At 36.5% G+C, this 17,899-nt stretch overlaps 1 protein-coding gene across 2 annotated transcripts in view; it reads right to left on the reverse strand.

The window, feature by feature from the left end:
• Window positions 1-830: 830 nt before the first annotated feature.
• Window positions 831-17,899, reverse strand: part of LOC131432742 (histone acetyltransferase KAT6A) — a 155,563-nt gene continuing 138,494 nt past the window's right edge. The window contains exons 5-6 of one of the 2 annotated variants that reach the window (XM_058599226.1): window positions 7,786-8,071; window positions 831-7,729 (exon numbers count right to left, since the gene is read on the reverse strand). In XM_058599226.1, the coding sequence (XP_058455209.1) occupies window positions 1,429-7,729; window positions 7,786-8,071 (6,587 nt within the window). In that variant the 3' untranslated portion in view covers window positions 831-1,428. The remainder of the gene's footprint in view (window positions 7,730-7,785; window positions 8,072-17,899) is intronic. The other variant, XM_058599227.1, reaches the window with a different exon arrangement.

Below are 17,899 nucleotides of genomic sequence, written 5' to 3' on the forward strand. Positions count from 1 at the left end.
GTCAGGGCACCAGTGAACCAGAAGTCATCCTTCAACCTCACTGGACCGACCCAGGCACCCTGCCGTTCGAACCTTTCACGAGTTTTGCGAACGTCGATCCGGGGAAACTTCCATCGTCGGGGAACTTTTCCGTCGGTGGTGCTAGATTCATCATCGGGGATTAGCCGAGTAGTTCGCGACTTAGACCAGTCCTAAGTAGTCGAGGCGCCAGCGATTCGAGAATGGTGGTGCTTGAGCACAGCCCCACTGCCGAAGTAATACCTTATGGTAGTCCCGGGGAACGAAGCTTAGGGAGTGATTTAGTTCGGGTTCGACTGGTATGTACCAAGTTCACTTATGTGCAGGTAGCTTAGATTGATGATCCGGCGATTTCCCCTCCTATAGAAAAAAGAAAAGCAAAAATGTTCTAATAATAATTGCATTGTATCATGTCTGACGAATTGAATGGATGAGGGATTGTAGATAGCCAGCCGAAATCACTTTAAGGAAACTTGTTTCCTACTGAAGGTTTTACACAAGTCTTATGATTCATACAAATCAATCGGGTTCAAGCATGTATAGCGAGATGCTTCATTCATGAACTAAATATTATAGTTTGAAGTACACCTTAATTCACGGAATGCGTAAGAATGTCTGCTTTCAGATCTGTTCAACCTCTTTTATTCGCTCTTTAAATAACAACCACAGTGCGAAGGAGTATGGATTAATCATATCAGAGCTACAGTAAGTCTACCCGCATCCACTGTCCTTGAACTGAAGAGGCATCACCTTAGACCACACTTTCTAAAAAGTCAAGAATTTCGTTTTGTTCTGCTGAGAAAATTGAATTTTACTCATCAATGAATTCAGTTATAATTTCGATATCTGAGCTAAACGTATTGTTACAAATTTATATTAACATATTAAAACGTCATAGTTCTGTTCAAAAATAAATAAGTATTCCATATCATGTTGTATATATCTACCAGAATTACACATTCTGTACCTTTATATACTTACTTACTTACTAATTCCTACTTAAATACACCTATTTTAACAGTTCTATTTTTTTCTATGAAATTTATGATTACCTTGACAATTCAACAATTAAATATAATTATTTAAAATTGCGAGTTGATGATTATCACACTCTTATTTTACAAAGCCTGTACAAAGATACAAATGGCTCGATTAGTTGAATGCAGCGAAAAAATTTTGAGATCAACGCACATGATTAACAATTTTGTTTAACAAAATCACGCGGACGGGCAGAGTAATTATGAAAAAAAATCTTAGAATTTAACAATGGCGTTTTTTAGCTGACGATGTATGTATATTCCGAAATCACATGTTTTGATTACTCCCCCTTAGGTTTTAGCCTTGCGCCTCTTTTTCTTAAATCAGGAAAACCTGATCAATCGCACGAGTGTCAAAATTTTTCAAATTATCTTATCGTCTCATGGCTGGTAAATAGGCCGAATAGGCAGCCGGATACATCGAGTTTTGTTGGGCACGTTGAATTGCCGAAGGATCCTGATACTGTGATTGCATATTCATAACACCCATTTGGACAGGAATTTGTGTAGCATTATTAATAAAACCGGCCGCAGGGTTTGCTATATACCCTCCTGTAGACGAGGACTGAGCGGCCGACATACGGTATGCTGTATTTAATGTACTATATGGTGACATGAGATTTGGACTTATTGCAACGTTTGGACTAACTCTGCTAGAGCTATTACTCATGTGTTGAATTGGAGCGGATGCAGTATTACGTGACAAACGACTATTTTGCGTTCCCGATATAGGAGACACGTTCATATTTCCGGTATAGTATTTGTGATAATTAAGTGATGGCATCTGGGCTTGAATTGAAGCTGGTGGTGTTGAAATATTTCTTACCGAGTTCTGCTGACTCATGAGAGTAGAGGGTGACGGTGTTATAGAGCCGCCTACATGAGAATGATGGTTTGGTGGTGGTGTGATGTTTACTGCTCCAGACGGAGGTGTGTTACAAGAAGGACCTACCATATCAACACTAGTTGTTAGTTGTTGCAATTTTGAGAGACATGAAAGCGACCCTTGTATTACATTACCTTGACTATGAATATTGCCTGCCTGACACGAATTGTCCAACTGTGGAGTTGGGGTAGGCGTTGGAGTAGGAGTAGGAGTTGGAGCTGGTATAGGTGTATGCGACTGTGGATGGCTAACGCTACCAGATTGAATGTAAAAATTATTTGCCGATGAGACTGCACAGGAAGAAGGCGATGGTCCAAGACGTTGATGAGGACTATGAAGACTATTTGGTGTGGATAAGCTTGTGTGACTGCCAGTCATTCTATGCTGTATCACAGTGGTCATCGGAACGCTTCCATATGACGTTGGCGACTGCGGATAGCCTTGACTAGATATACCTAACTGTGATGTAATATAACCAGCCTGATGCATGTTTTGTGAATGATTTTGATGAGTTAGCGATGATCCTGATATATGTCCATATGTTTGATGCATTTGCTGTTGCAACACTAGTTGATGCTGATGTTGCTGTTGAGCTACATTTTGTTGTTGCATTGATTGCTGATGTTGCTGAGGATGACCTGGGCTGGTTAGTGGTTGAATAGCATTTCCAATCGGTGGAGTAGAACGGTTCGGATGACGCTGTTGTTGATGATTACTAACTGGAGTAGAAGTATTTCTACTAACTTTTGGAGTCGATGATCGATTGGTATTAGAACTTCTATTATTCTGATGTGATAACTGTTGCTGCTGAACTTTTGATCTGCTACTGGCTGCTGCGTTATCCAAGTTTTGATTATTAATAATTGCCATTGACTGCTGCGGACTAGATGCCGGGACATGAGTGTGCATATTTATTTGTTGCATCTGAGACTGATGTTGCTGCTGAATTGAGCAATCTGAATATTGACTAATTTGATGTGGAACAACACTTGATGGTCTCATGCTTTCCACCGAACTTTGGGTATTGATGTCACTCGAAATACTAGCAGGAGATTCCAATCCCAATTGAGCGACGTCCAAATCGCATTGCCCATATTGATGCAAACTGTGCACGGAATTAGTAGTTGAGTCTGGTGTATAGACTCCAATTGACTGAACTTCATTTTGGTTACTAGGTCCATGTTGATGCTTCATATCCGTTGTAGATATGTTTGCAATATTGTTTGTGTTATCCTGCTGGTTCAATTCATCACTCTGGAAATTACCTTTGGAGGATGCAATTTGTTGATGCATATTCTTGTTAAGCATTTGTTGACCATGATGTTGCTGTTGTTGCATTGCTGCCATTTGACATGATGCAGCTTGATGACTAGTATGAGCAGGTTGTTGGCTTTGAGGTTGATTCGATTTACTAATCATGCAATTATCACTTGTTTTATGTTCTATTTTATTTTTCGAGTTTGTTTTTATTGTGTTGTGGCCAGTATACAGTGTATTGGTAGATTTCGCACATGAACTGCCATCGATGTTTAAAGTCATGTTAACGCCTGAAAGTTGCTGCTGTGTTTGATGATCCGCACTTTTACTATACTTCGATTCCTCCATAGCTTTTAAATTTTTGTTATGTTTATGAACATCAGGATTGCTGGTGCTAATATTTGCTTGCCCAGATAAACTCTTTTTATCTATTCGCTGATTAGGCCTTTCCTTTGCTTGGTAGGATTGCTGATGCTGTTGATATTGTTGTTCTTGATGCTGTTGAAAAGCAGTCTGATATAAATTTGATGGAAAACTACCGTATGCCATAGATGTAGCCAAGTCTAGATGAAACTTGTTAGGTGACTTTTGATTAGTTGCTTCCAAGTGCGACAGATTGTAGCTTTGATAATAAGGATCCAATTGCCAATATTGGGATGTAGTGTGATAATTTGGTAACTGATTTATTGGCGGAAACTGTGGAGCTATTTTATTCAAATCAATTGCTTTTGTTTCGTGCATAGCATGTTTTGCAGAGTACTTGTCTGTTCTGGAGGTAGGATTATTCATAGAAACATTCACTCCGATTTTACTACTATCAGGATTTAACGAACTTGTTTTCAATTGATCAGTCACGTTACCTGACGACACACTCTTAAGTGCTTCTTTTTTTATACTTTCTGATCTTTTCAATGAAACACTCCCACTACAATTGCTACTAGTATTTAAATTGTCTTGCTCTATGCGAGTTTTAGAATCGTTTTTTGTCTCAGTCTTTATAGCAGCATTCTGAGTTCGTTTTTCTGATTTGTTCTTTTTAAAATCATCTGCATTTGAATTTTTATCTCTAGCTTTTCTAGGATCATTCATGATCTTAGAGGAATTGTCATAGTTGGCTTGGTTCTCAAGGCATGTGCTTTGCGTTCTTATTTCCGAAATTTTATTCTTCTCTAGATTATGGCCTGACTGTTGTGATGGAGAGTCATTTTTTGAATGTTTATTAGGGGAAGGCTCTTTTTTAATATCAATAGTTAGTTCAGAAGAATCAGAATTTTCTCTATTGTTCAAGGTAATGTTAAAAGTTTTCAAATCATCACATTGTTGAATAACGGATTTATCCTGATGCTCAACCTCTGTCAATTGCTTATTAGCTTCTTCTACAGCATTTTTTATAAATTTTTTTTTGTGAGAACCTGCACTCTCCAATGATGCTACCACATTTTCAACTGATTTTGTATCCTCTTCATCTAATTTATCAGGAGAATCGTAAAGCTTGGCTTTCGCCATTTTATTGTCGCCAAGCTCGAAGTTAGGATGGTCTGCTTTTAAACCTGGAGAAATTTTTTGAATTCTTTCCGATTCGGAGCCAGCTTTTACGTCTATTATAATCTTAGGTCTCCTCTTTTCCATGTTTTTCTCGTAATTTTCGTTTATCATCAATACACTCGCCGTGTTACTACCTGACCCATCATTGCTATGATTTACAGTAGAAACATATGTATTCAATTGATGTGGTTCTTTTGTTGAACTACATGCATTTCCCAAAGATTCATTTTCTTGAATTACCATGATTAAAGAAGACTTTAAGTCTTCATTTATGTTGATTTCAGTGTTCGTTTTTGTAGGCTCATTTGCAGCACTTTGTTTTGACTCAGTAATGACCGATGTTTTTTCGCAAGTTTCAATATTTTTGTCTTTAGGGAATTCGTTTTTTTCACAAACACTGCTGTGAGCGCATTGATTTTCTAATCCAACTGACTTTTCTACACATTTCTCTGTTACATGACTGATTGTTTCAGGCAAGGCATCGTTTGCAGAGTTCGAGTTTGAATCATATGAATTTTTCAATATTTCTTCGTCAACTTTCTGTTCAGTATTAGTAGAAACATATTGGTCAGGTTCCTTGACTAGAGCATATGTTAAGCTTGTTTCTGGTTCGGGTGTCTGTGATTTGCTGCTATCATGTTTCCCTGGAATATAATCATTTTTACAAGCTTTGAATTGTACTGATTCGGCTTCTGTAATTAATTCTTGAGAGCTCAAACAATTTTGTTCGTCGGAAGGTTTTTTAATCTGTCTTGTACTGGTGGACACAAAGTTTGACATATTGTTTGAATCAACATCGTTTGTAGCTTTGATAAATATTTGTGCACTAGAATTTACATTAGAAATCTGCGTTTCATACTGAGTCTTAATTTCCTCTTCAACTGAATTTTTGTTCGATTCGTTTTCTATATCTTCACGAGTTTTCATTAACCCATCTGTATTCTCTGCGTTTTTGGTAAGTGATGTATACGATTCAATAGTTACAGATTGAGGTTCAATTGAAACACTAACGTGTTCTACATCAGCTGATTTATTAACGTAAGCATTTGGTATCGTGTGCAATGCTTCGGTATGTCTCTCAGAATAAGCACACTTTTCCGTAACCGCAGTTTCTTCTTCCATTTCATCATCAGCTTCACCAGCAGAAATATCGGTTGATGAACTTTTTAATCTGCCATCTCGAAATTTTACAGGGTAAGATAAGAGTGATTTTGCTTCTGGGTTTTTATCTGTTTGAATGTGTTCTCCATCTTTTCCATGTTTTGATAACTCTAGCATATCCTGAGAGTCAAAAGAATGTTGTTTCACTCTAAGAAGCTCTGGCAAAGTAAGTTGCTTTTTTTTTATAGGTGAGCCTATTATTGGTTCATCGAAGCACGTCTCTGGATTGGAAGATGCTGCTAACCTAGTAGAATTTCGACTACCAATTCTTTGAGCAACACGACGCTTTAGTTTTTGCGAAGTTTCTGCTACATCGATAGTAGATTGATTTTCGTCGTCTTTTTCGGTAACACTATCCACTTCTAAATCCAGTGTAAGTACGGCTTCTGAAGCAGTATTCGAACAATAATTTTTATTTGGTAAACCCTTACTATGTTTATCTAACAATTCTACGTTACTGACGCTATCAAGTTGAGCATGATCCTTCGATATTCTAATGTTAGTTCGCGTAGAATGCGAGAGTTCATTTAACAATGATTCTTGAGATTGCTGTACTTTTTCTTCATCTAATCGAGTCCGCTTTTTCTCCATGTCACCATTTTCCAATTGATAAGATCTCCTGCGCTTTCTACTATCCTGTAGTGACACACTGTTAGAATTTTCATTTGTCATGACATTAGAAGCACCATCATATGTCGATTCGTTAAACTTGTTAGGTCTTATTCGCTTACGGCCCGAGGAGGTAATCTCAACTAATGCGAGATCAGTTTTGTCTAAAATATCGTCAAAAGAAACGGCTTCGGAGTGTTGTTCTAATTTTTTGCTTGACCTTGATGGCTTTATTGGGTTATGAATTCTTTTCCCTCGTTTCTTCACACCTCGAAATTCTTCGCACACATCACTCTGCAAAGCAGCTACTACAGATATAGGATGTTTCCCTGAATTTTCTACCTCAGAACCAAAACAAACTTCGTCATTTTTATCGGATCTTATTTTTTTATCGGATATGTGGGAAATGTCTGCAGTTCCGTCAACCTCAGGGAAATAGGGAATTGAGGATAACAAAGGTGTCCAACGTAAACATTCATTATCGATCACTCTTCTTGTTTTAGATCTGAACACTCGCTCGTTGTGCATATCAACCTGCTCCCAGTCGATACATATGAGTGGTCTATATGTTTTCAAGTCGCCATTAACTATTTTAATATATTTTATAAAATTTAGCAATTGAAAGGCTAAGGCTACATCCGTGATAAAAATTCCTGTTTCTTGTGAAATAGTTCGGAACGAAACAATTCGATTTCTATTTTCATGAAGATATTCTAAAACTACTGATCGCCAATAAGCATGATACGAAACACGTCCTAGATCAGATAATGGTTTTTCTGGTGTACCAGGTTGGCCTTCTTCACGACTTAACAAATAACTAAAATCAATCAAGAATCTACCGAAACCCTGGCGCTGATACTGAGGCATTGTCATTATGCACGATACATTATATTTTTGCTGACAGTGCTTCTCTTTAGAAAAGTAACCAACTAAGTGATAACCTTTCCTGTCGTACTTGGTCAATACATAGAACAAAAATGGTTCTACATCATAATACAACGTCTTGTGATCAAGAAAAAGCTTTGCCAATAAACACAGATTTTGGCAATATATCCGATTTGCGTTACCATCTACTTCGAATATTGAAATATCATTGCACCGATAAATTTCCGTTCCCGGAGGATTACGCCATAAGCACTTATCTTGATGCCGTTGTAAAACTGCCTTACTTTTGGTGTACTTTAAACAAAATTCACAAAGAAATAGTTTAGGCAATCTGAAAGAAATGAATTCTACAGATTTATAAAATTCAAAATAATTACTAATTATTACCTTGCATACTCTTGAGGAAACGGACTAGAGTACCATGTTTGGATCTCATACTTTCCAAATTCTATAGCTGCCGGACATCGTTCTTGTGCTGCCATGAACTTCGATGGGCTGTGCATAGAAATCAGCAACGGTCTTTTGACACGGCAAACAGATTCTGGAGTTGTTTCTCTCATTGTTTTCGATTCCACTCGCATAATTTCGGCCAATGATTTGGTAGCTTGCTCTTGCACTTGTTTGTACAGATCGGCATCCTTTTGTGTAACGCCATTGGGCAAGGAAGGTTGTTCTGCAAAAATGAATATAAATTCGAAATAATTATTTATATATTAGAATACATCATTTATAAATACAAAATCTACAAATTTCATAAAACTGTACTAAAGATCGAGGTAATCTTATTTTTATGTTTAATTGGCTTATTCTTATGACAGACAATATCGTATCGTAATATCGTAATTCGTTTTCACTGTACACAATGAAACCAAATGTCTGTCAGCCAGGATCACAGTTGTATAAAGGACTATTCGCACCTGGCCGATAAGACCGACCCGAAAATTGTTTTTCCCTCTTCGGCTTTGGCCGAAAATGATCTGCTATTTTATATTCATTGGTTATGTATTCAATATATATATATGTAAAGTGTATATTGTATTTAGATTTTTTCGTGTGCAATTCTCTCGTCTCCTATTTTGACTCTGACTTTGTGTAGTTTGAAGGCAACGATTCCGTTGTTGTGGGTGACATCTTCAAATGCATCTATTAATTGAGCAACAGATAGTCTGAAATGAGAGTTTGACGTGCTTTTAAGTTGTTTGTCTGTTTAATGTTTTATGCGGTTTTTGTGAATTTTTATGTAGTTGGTATCTTTGTAGGTTAATTGGTTGTTTTCTTTAACTGTGGAGATTTTATAGGGGGCTTTATCTTTTGTTTGTCTTTGCGTAATTTTGATGTAGTTCTTGTCGTTAACCATCAATTCTCTAGGCTCTGCTTTATGTTCGTGACGTTTTTCGTATGCTTCTTTACGTTTCCTAAGCTCATTTTGAATGGTTGTGTTTAATTTATTAGCGCTTTTTGTTATATCCTCTGTGTTAGTTATGTTCGTAGTATTAAAAATTACATCGTGTGGTTTGTTTTTAATTACCGAATGAAACGTGTTATTGTATGTGTTCTTTAAAATATTAATTTGGTTTTCGATCGAGAAATTTTTGTATTTATGATTCATAGATCGGTATAGTTCTATTAGTGGGGAATGAATTCTTTCAACTTGTATGGTGGATTTCTATTCCAAGTTCATTGAGAAAGCCGACAAAATCTACAGAAATAAAGGATAGTTCATGATCACAAACGATTGTTTTGGGTCGCCCGAATTTCCTAATGTGTTCTGTAATCGCGTTTCTTAAATCAACTATTTTTCTAGAGGGAAGTTTGAAGAAAGAATCTACGACCGTTAACCATTTTTTCCCTTTCATAAAAAATATATCGATGTGAACCCTGTCAAATGGTGCTTTGCCAAATGTACTGTTTCTTATTAATTTTGGGTGTGATCTATCGTATTTGCTTTTTTTGTAGATTTGACAGGCGTTTTTAAAGATTTTCAGCTTTCTGTCGATTCCTGGAAAGAAATAATTCTGTGGTATTTGGAGTTTGTTTTTCTTGATTCCTCTGTGGGCTGCTTCGTGAGTGTCACTCACGATTGCGTCCTGTTCCTCTTCTAGACGAACGTCTTCTAACAGAACTTCTGAAATAAGAATCTTATATCTTATATTATTGTCGGAAAAATGTCTTCTATGGGTTTCTTGAACAAATTGAGCGAGTGGGGTGGGTATTTTAAGGCCGTTGACTCCTTTCGGGTTGGACAGTTCTTTGAAATAATTTATTATCTCAAATAGTATGGCGATGATAGCTCTGGAATATTTCTTCGTATATTTCCGTTTGAATTTCTGTTATCTTAAAAATGATTTGTGTTTTGAACACGTTAATTGGTTTCTCGGTGTACGGAATGAAGTAATCGTCACTTGTATCTGCTGAGTGAGCAGTCATACCGTCACTGCTTTCGTTTACTGAAGTTTCGTCCATGTCTTCGTTCATATTAAGTTCTGCAGTTTGTATTCTAGACAACGCGTCTGCTACTGTATTTTGTTTGCCTGGTTTGTATATAATTTCGTAGTCAATTTCTTCTAGATCTAGTTTCCATCTGATAATTTTGTTGTTGGTGTTAGTCATACTATAGGTAAGTGGTTGGTGATCCGTGTATAATTTGAATTTTCTTCCGTAAAGATATGGTTTGAAATGCTTCACGGCCCAAACTATGGATAAGAGTTTTTTTTTCTGTTGTTGATTAACGTTCTTCTGTTCTATTCAATGTTCTCGGCGCATAGGTTATTGGTCTATCTCTGCCAATTGGTCCTTGTGATAAAACGGCTCCGATTGCATAATCGCTTGCATCGGTTGTTAATATGAACTCTTTGGAAAAGTCAGGGTAAATTAGGATGGGGTCTAACATTATAATATGTTTGCATTTTTCGAAGCAGGTCAAAGTTTCTGGTGTGATTTCAAATGCTGTGTCCTTTCTCAAGAGGGATGTTGACTACTTTGACAAAATCTCGAATAAAACGTCTGTAATAACCGAGAATTCCAAGGAATTGGCGCACTTTCTTTTCAGATTTGGGAATGGGCCAGGTTTTAATTGTTTCTATCTTATTGTTGTTTGGTTTTACGCCTTCTTCAGTTACGGTGTTACATAAAAATGGTACTTCCTTTCTAAAAAAATCACACTTGTCTAGTTGTATTTTCAGGTTTGCCTTTTTCAGTTTTTGAAGAATTTTGCGAAGATGGAGCTTATGCTCTTGTAAAGAGCTCGAGAATATGATGATATCGTCCATATAGACGAAGCAACATATTCCAATAAGTTCTCTGAGGATACAATCCATCACTCTTTGGCAAGTCGAGGGTGCATTTTTTAACTAAAAACTCATTCTAGTAAATTCATATTTTCCTGAATTTATCGAGAAAGCTGTTTTTTCAGTATCTTCATCGGAAGTTGCATTTGATGAAAACCTGATACTAAGTCTATTGTAAAGAAATAACATGCTCTTCCAAGTTCATCGAGGATATCTGCTATATCTAAACTTAAATTAGTCTTTAGTCTTTAATCTGATTTCAATTGTAACTCATCAAAAAGTGTAATAGTTTTTTTTATGCTTCCCATGATGTTAGAAGCATTACTGGCGCAGTCTTGATGGAACATTTTGTGGAATAGTAACAGAAACTTAGTGCAATTTTTGAAATTGTAAGCAAAGTGCCAGCCAAAGCTTAGCACGGTTGAGTGTTAGTGCAATCACTAGAAATTGTAAGGCTAAAACCTCTGTGAAGAACTCTGATCAAACGAATAAATACTACTCATTCAATAATACCAATAGAACTTGATATATATATATATATATATATATATATATATATATATATATATATATATATATATATATATATATATATATATATATATATATATATATATATATATATATATATATATATATATATATATATATATATGTATATCACAGATCGGCTGAAAAGTTCGTATCGTTTCTATGAGAGGGCGCCACTAGAATTAAATCCATACCATTTTCAGTTAGTACCAACCTTCAAAAGATACGTGCATAAATTTGACAGCTGTCTGATTATTAGTTTGTGAGACTTTGCATTTTGAGTGAAGCTACTTTTGTTATTGTGAAAAAATGGAAAAAAAGGAATTTCGTGTGTTGATGAAACACTACTTTTTGATGAAAAAAAGTGCCGCCGATACCAAAAAATGGCTTGATGAGTGTTATCCAGACTCTGCACCGGGCGAAGCAACAATTCGTAAGTGGTTTGCAAAATTTCGTACTGGTCATATGAGCACCGAAGACGATGACCGCAGTGGACGTCCAAAAGAGGCTGTTACCGATGAAAACGTGAAAAAAATCCACAAAATGATTTTCAATGACCGTAAAGTGAAGTTGATCGAGATAGCTGACACCCTAAAGATATCAAAGGAACGTGTTGGACATGTAATTCACGAATATTTGGATATGAGAAAGCTTTGTGCAAAATGGGTGCCGCGTGAGCTCACAATCGATCAAAAACAACAACGAATTGATGATTCTGAGCAGTGTTTGGAGCTGTTATATCGAAATAAAACCGATTTTTTTCGTCGATATATAACAATGGACGAAACATGGCTCCATCACTTCACTCCGGAGTCCAATCGGCAGTCAGCTGAGTGGACTGCACGCAATGAACCGAACCCAAAGCGTGGAAAGACTCAACAATCGGCCGGTAAGGTTATGGCGTCTGTATTTTGGGATTCGCATGGTATAATTTTCATCGACTACCTTGAAAAGGGAAAAACCATCAACAGGGATTATATAGCCTTATTAGAGCGTTTGAAGGACGAAATTTCAAAAAAACGGCCTCATTTGAAGAAGAAAAAAGTTTTGTTTCATCAAGACAATGCACCGTGTCACAAGTCGATGAAAACCCTGCTGAAATTGAACGAATTGGGCTTCGAATTGCACCCTCATCCACCCTATTCTCCAGATTTGGCCCCCGGTGACTTTTTCCTGTTCTTAGACCTCAAGAGAATGCTCGCTGCTAAAAAATTTAGAAGCAATGAAGAGGTAATCGCTGAAACTGAGGCCTATTTTGAGGCAAAGGTCAAATCATACTACAAAAATGGTATCGAAAAGTTGGAAGATCGCTATAATCGCTGTATCGCCTCTGATGGCAATTATGTTGAATAATAAAAACGAATTTTGGCAAAAAAATGTGTGTTTCTATTAAACGATACGAACTTTTCAACCGAACTGTTATATATGCCAAAATTTTACAATCAAACGTAAATTCCACCATAGCAACCTTGTACGGTGGGTTAATCGTTATGTAAACAATCGTATTTTGGTTGCTCATCGGTATTTTTATTTTTTTGATAAGTATTTAGTTTTTGTAGTTTTATGAGATAGCTGGTGCAACGAAATCAATTGATTTTTTCAACACAGGTTGATTCAAGTACTGACTCTCATTAAATTCAATCAAGTTTTGATTAACATAACAGAATTCCTAGATTAATAGCGATTATTGAATTAGACACTTGAATTACTTTTACTTCGTTTCGAAGTGTAATGACCTGGAAAATTTAGAAATTATCTTTGCTAATTACATTCTTCATTAAAATATTTATAGAGTTATTGCTAAATTTCAAACTGAATTTGATAGCAATTGAATCCTGCAGAATCGCGTAACCTTTAGGTAATTGTTTCCTTATATTATCATGTATTTCTCCAGTTCATTTTTACTCAAGAGATATTGACGAATAGTACGATATGTCTGTACTAATTCCTCAACTAGTTAGGACGATAGCATCGTCGCTTCAAATAGTTTCCTAGAAAATATGTCAGCCTGAGTGAAGGAGTATCGTTCTTCTAAAGATATCATCCCTGTATTTAATTTTTGTCGTGAATACGACTTACTTAACTATGGGGTGCCTTTTCAAAATTTACCCTCTGAGAGAGTGATAAGTTTTTGATTGTGAATATCTATTGTTGTATCTAACGAGTCAACATAATTTCTACTACATGCCATCGGAAATATGAACACAATTTTATGATAAAATTTTCAGTTTTGTGACATAATCTCAAATAATTCAAAATTAAACTTTTCTGAAATGTTTGGTATAAACGAGTACCAAAGGGATAATCCATAAGGCGCGTTTGCCTTGCTCGTATTTTGAAAGCTCATAGCTCAGTGATCTGTGAAAGGATTTATATAATCTAACTACCAATAGAATCGAATTTTTTCAACTTAAACGTGTATAGCAAAAGCATTAAAGTATTTCAATAGTACACTATTGAAAAACCTGTCTCATTTGATCCATGTGAACACCAGCTAAACAGAACGCGTTCTGAGGAAGAGAACAAAATATCTGCTGCTGTACAACAAATCGTTCGAGAAAAATGTTCCGAAAAGTGGTGAATATTGAAGTGAGTTCCTCTATTTGGTCCTCCTGAATGCTAGAAACGAACCTCTACAGCATATTGATAGTTTCTTTCAATAAATTATGCGAATCCGAAATTAAATAATCGACATTAAATTTCTGTATGCGGCTATTTCTATAGCCGTTAGGATCGCCCATTAGTGGAAATGCTACAAACGAAATCACGTAAAAAGAAAACTCCTAACAAAAATTAAATCAGTATGGACTCTATCGCCACTGCGGGCAGATGTGTTTTGTGTCGTCTGCACAGCTAGTTTCGCTTTCGACAAGAGCGATTACGTCACAGCTGCCAGTCATTAGCATTGGTGAAAAAACAGCGGTGGAGAACATTACACAAAATCAGCCGTTCTAATGGCTCTAAAAGTTTTCTAAAAAACAATTAGGATTTGTTGTTCGCAAATCGAAGGTAGTTATCCTCAGTTTAGTGCAAACCTAGAACCTTCTTTGTTTTTGTGAAAAATGTGAAAAAGGGGGAATGCTTGCATAATTCATACAATTGATCAACTAATTGATATTCGGAAGTGTTAAGGAACATGTTAGTTGTTTTCGTATTCACGACATCCAGTTATGTCTCTGACATTACCCAACCGCCTTCTTTTGTAAGTATTCACAGTGGCAGCAGTCCTTTGCTTCAGTTCTCCACTGGACCCTTGATAAGATTTGTTTCAATGAGCTTCTATTTTAATACATTCATATATACATACACACACACACACACATATATATATATATATATATATATATATATATATATATATATATATATATATATATATATATATATATATATATATATATATATATATATATATATATATATATATATATATATATATATATATATATATATATATATATATAAAAGCTGATTTTTTTGAGGTTAGGATTTTCATGCATTAGTATTTGCTCAGATTTTTTGAGGTTATGATTTTCATGCATTATTATTTGCTCAGTATGCTTTGACATTTCATCATGCACGGAACCACCCGCGATCCCATTTCAACCAGAATATTAGTTGATTTTCTGAATTCGATTGGTTAAAATTTGGTACAACTAATCGATTGTTGTTTTAACTAAACTGTCATTTTTGTTTTTCGATTAGCAGAAACGATGGTTGAAACAACTAATTCAACTGTTTGAGAAAAAAATGCTGTCAATTAGTGAGGACACATACCTTTAAAATTCAACAAATATTTTAGTTGAAATAACTGGTGTTGTTATTGAAACAAAATTCTGTTAGTTGAAAAATAAATCGGTTTTATTTGTTTGTTTGTTTTGAGATCAGTAAAGATCTAAATTCTAAAAAAATATTTCTGATTCGATCGGAAATGATTCATGTAGAAAAACGTTTTTAATCAGCAAAAGTGCCCGGAGGGGCGGATAAATTAGCGAAATTATTGAATTTACCTAAAATGATGCCTTCAAACGGTTGAACTAAAGTTATGCACTGATAATTTTAGTCAATTTATATGAGCTTGGGTGCATCAACCGCTGGGAATTGGAATTTTGCGACGGCAATTCAAACGCGCCATTCAATCGCAGCGCGTTCTGTGCGTTTGAAACCCTTCGCTCCTGTTACTTTTATAAATTAAATTCATGTCAAGAAGCGTTTTATTGCTAATGCATGAACATCATCATCGGTATCAAACAGCTGGAAGTAAAACAGTCTGCTGGAAGTAAATAATTATCGAAATTGAAGTAAAAAATTTTTGCGCATACCTGAAAGATTACGAGATGATCATTCATTAACATTTTCTAATTTGTCATCAAATCTTTTTCATCTCAAACAAGGTTAACTTTACCACAACACCGCTGTTAGATAAACACTTGTTATCATAAAATTCTTAAATCGAATGAACACAATTTCACCAAACACTTTAACCATCGTGTCGGAATCCTCCATTCTTATGTCTACACATCGATGTTGTTTTCATTGACATTTTGAAGCGACGCGAACAGATTTCAACTTAAAAAAGTTGTTGATTTTGCATTGCGATTATTGTTTTGCTTTCAACTGTCTCCGGCATTTGACAGCATTCAAAACAACATATTTTTCAACTACTTGAATATATGCAAATCAAAAACCATTTTGGTTGAATCAAAAAGAAATTAGTTAAATCAACTATCGCAAAAATTAAAAACTGCGATATCGCAATTTTATGATCGAAGGGTTCTCCGTGTGAATAGACTTACTAACGAGCAACGCTTGCAAATCATTGAATTTTATTACCAAAATCAGTGTTCGGTTCGTGGCAGAAAATCCGCTTTTTTATCGACAAATTTTGTTCAGCGATGAGGCTCATTTCTGGGTGAATGGCTACGTAAATAAGCAAAATTGCCGCATTTGGAGTGAAGAGCAACCAGAAGCCGTTCAAGAACTGCCCATGCATCCCGAAAAATGCACTGTTTGGTGTGGTTTGTACGCTGGTGGAATCATTGGACCGTATTTCTTCAAAGATGCTGTTGGACGCAACGTTACAGTGAATGGCGATCGCTATCGTTCGATGCTAACAAACTTTTTGTTGCCAAAAATGGAAGAACTGAACTTGGTTGACATGTGGTTTCAACAAGATGGCGCTACATGCCACACAGCTCGCGATTCTATGGCCATTTTGAGGGAAAACTTCGGAGAACAATTCATCTCAAGAAATGGACCGGTAAGTTGGCCACCAAGATCATGCGATTTGACGCCTTTAGACTATTTTTTGTGGGGCTACGTCAAGTCTAAAGTCTACAGAAATAAGCCAGTAACTATTCCAGCTTTGGAAGACAACATTTCCGAAGAAATTCGGGCTATTCCGGCCGAAATGCTCGAAAAAGTTGCCCAAAATTGGACTTTCCGAATGGACCACCTAAGACGCAGCCGCGGTCAACATTTAAATGAATTTATCTTCAAAAAGTAAATGTCATGTACCAATCTAACGTTTAAAATAAAGAACCGATGAGATTTTGCAAATTTTATGCGTTTTATTGTTTAAAAAAGTTCTCAAGCTCTTAAAAAATCACCCTGTATATATATATATATTGCCTTGACTCATCTGGGCACTTTTAAGCTTATTATACTTATGAATTCGTAAATGACTTTGATCATCAACTAGTTGGGATTTTTAACACCCAACTTTGAAGCTGGAATTTGATACGTATGTTATAAACGAAAGTTACTCTTTTATAACAATAAAAACTGATTAAAAGTTCTGGTATTCTATTTTACTAAATAATTATGTTTTATACATACATACATACGAACAAACATATATAAATACATACATACATACATACACACATACATATACATATGTGCACACATAGGCGCAGCAGGGACTATTGTAAGGGCTTAACGACCCCTCCCCGTGGCCACTGCGAGTAAGGGGGCCTGTCTGGGATGTGGTGGGGTTTGACGGCGGGCTCTGTCGAGCCTCTATAAAAAGCTACATGTGTCCGTAACCAGGCCCTATCAAAGCTACCGTGCGCCGCTCAAAGCACACAAGCCTAGCAGGAGTGCCGATCGGCACATCAGGATAGATACCAGTAATATCGAAATTATGGCATACTGGTTATGACGTACGACGACAGACATGATACGGATCATGGATAGGTTGGCGTTTTTGGGCTGACAGCCGTACTGTTCTGCTCCTTGAATAAGGCTCCTTGAAATAACGAGAAGGCTTTCAGTGCGACTGCATCCGTCTCGGTAAAACCTTGGCATGCCTTCGGATACGTTAGATACTCGTCCATCATACTTGTTGAGTACTAGGCTCGGATGCAGCATTTCCGACTTACACCGATCCGGCACTGAACGCGATCCTCATGAGGAACCGCGTCAACCCTTGCATGGCCTCACTGCATGCAAAGATAACCATGGGATTACAAAAGGTGACTACGTACGACGGGTGGAGATAGCGGCCCGAAGGGGGGACCCAGAAGAATGGAAGAGAAAACAACCCAAACCGGAGTAGGAGCGGCGAATCCGTTCGCCAAGAGTGGTTCATTAGGTCGCCACCTCAGCATAATCAAGAAGTTCAGGAGCTGCACGAACAGGAGCAACAGCAGCAGAAAGAGCAGAATCAGCAACAAGAACAA

Source organism: Malaya genurostris, chromosome 2 (assembly GCF_030247185.1).
Source record: "Malaya genurostris strain Urasoe2022 chromosome 2, Malgen_1.1, whole genome shotgun sequence".
Classification (NCBI taxonomy): Eukaryota; Metazoa; Arthropoda; class Insecta; order Diptera; family Culicidae; genus Malaya; species Malaya genurostris.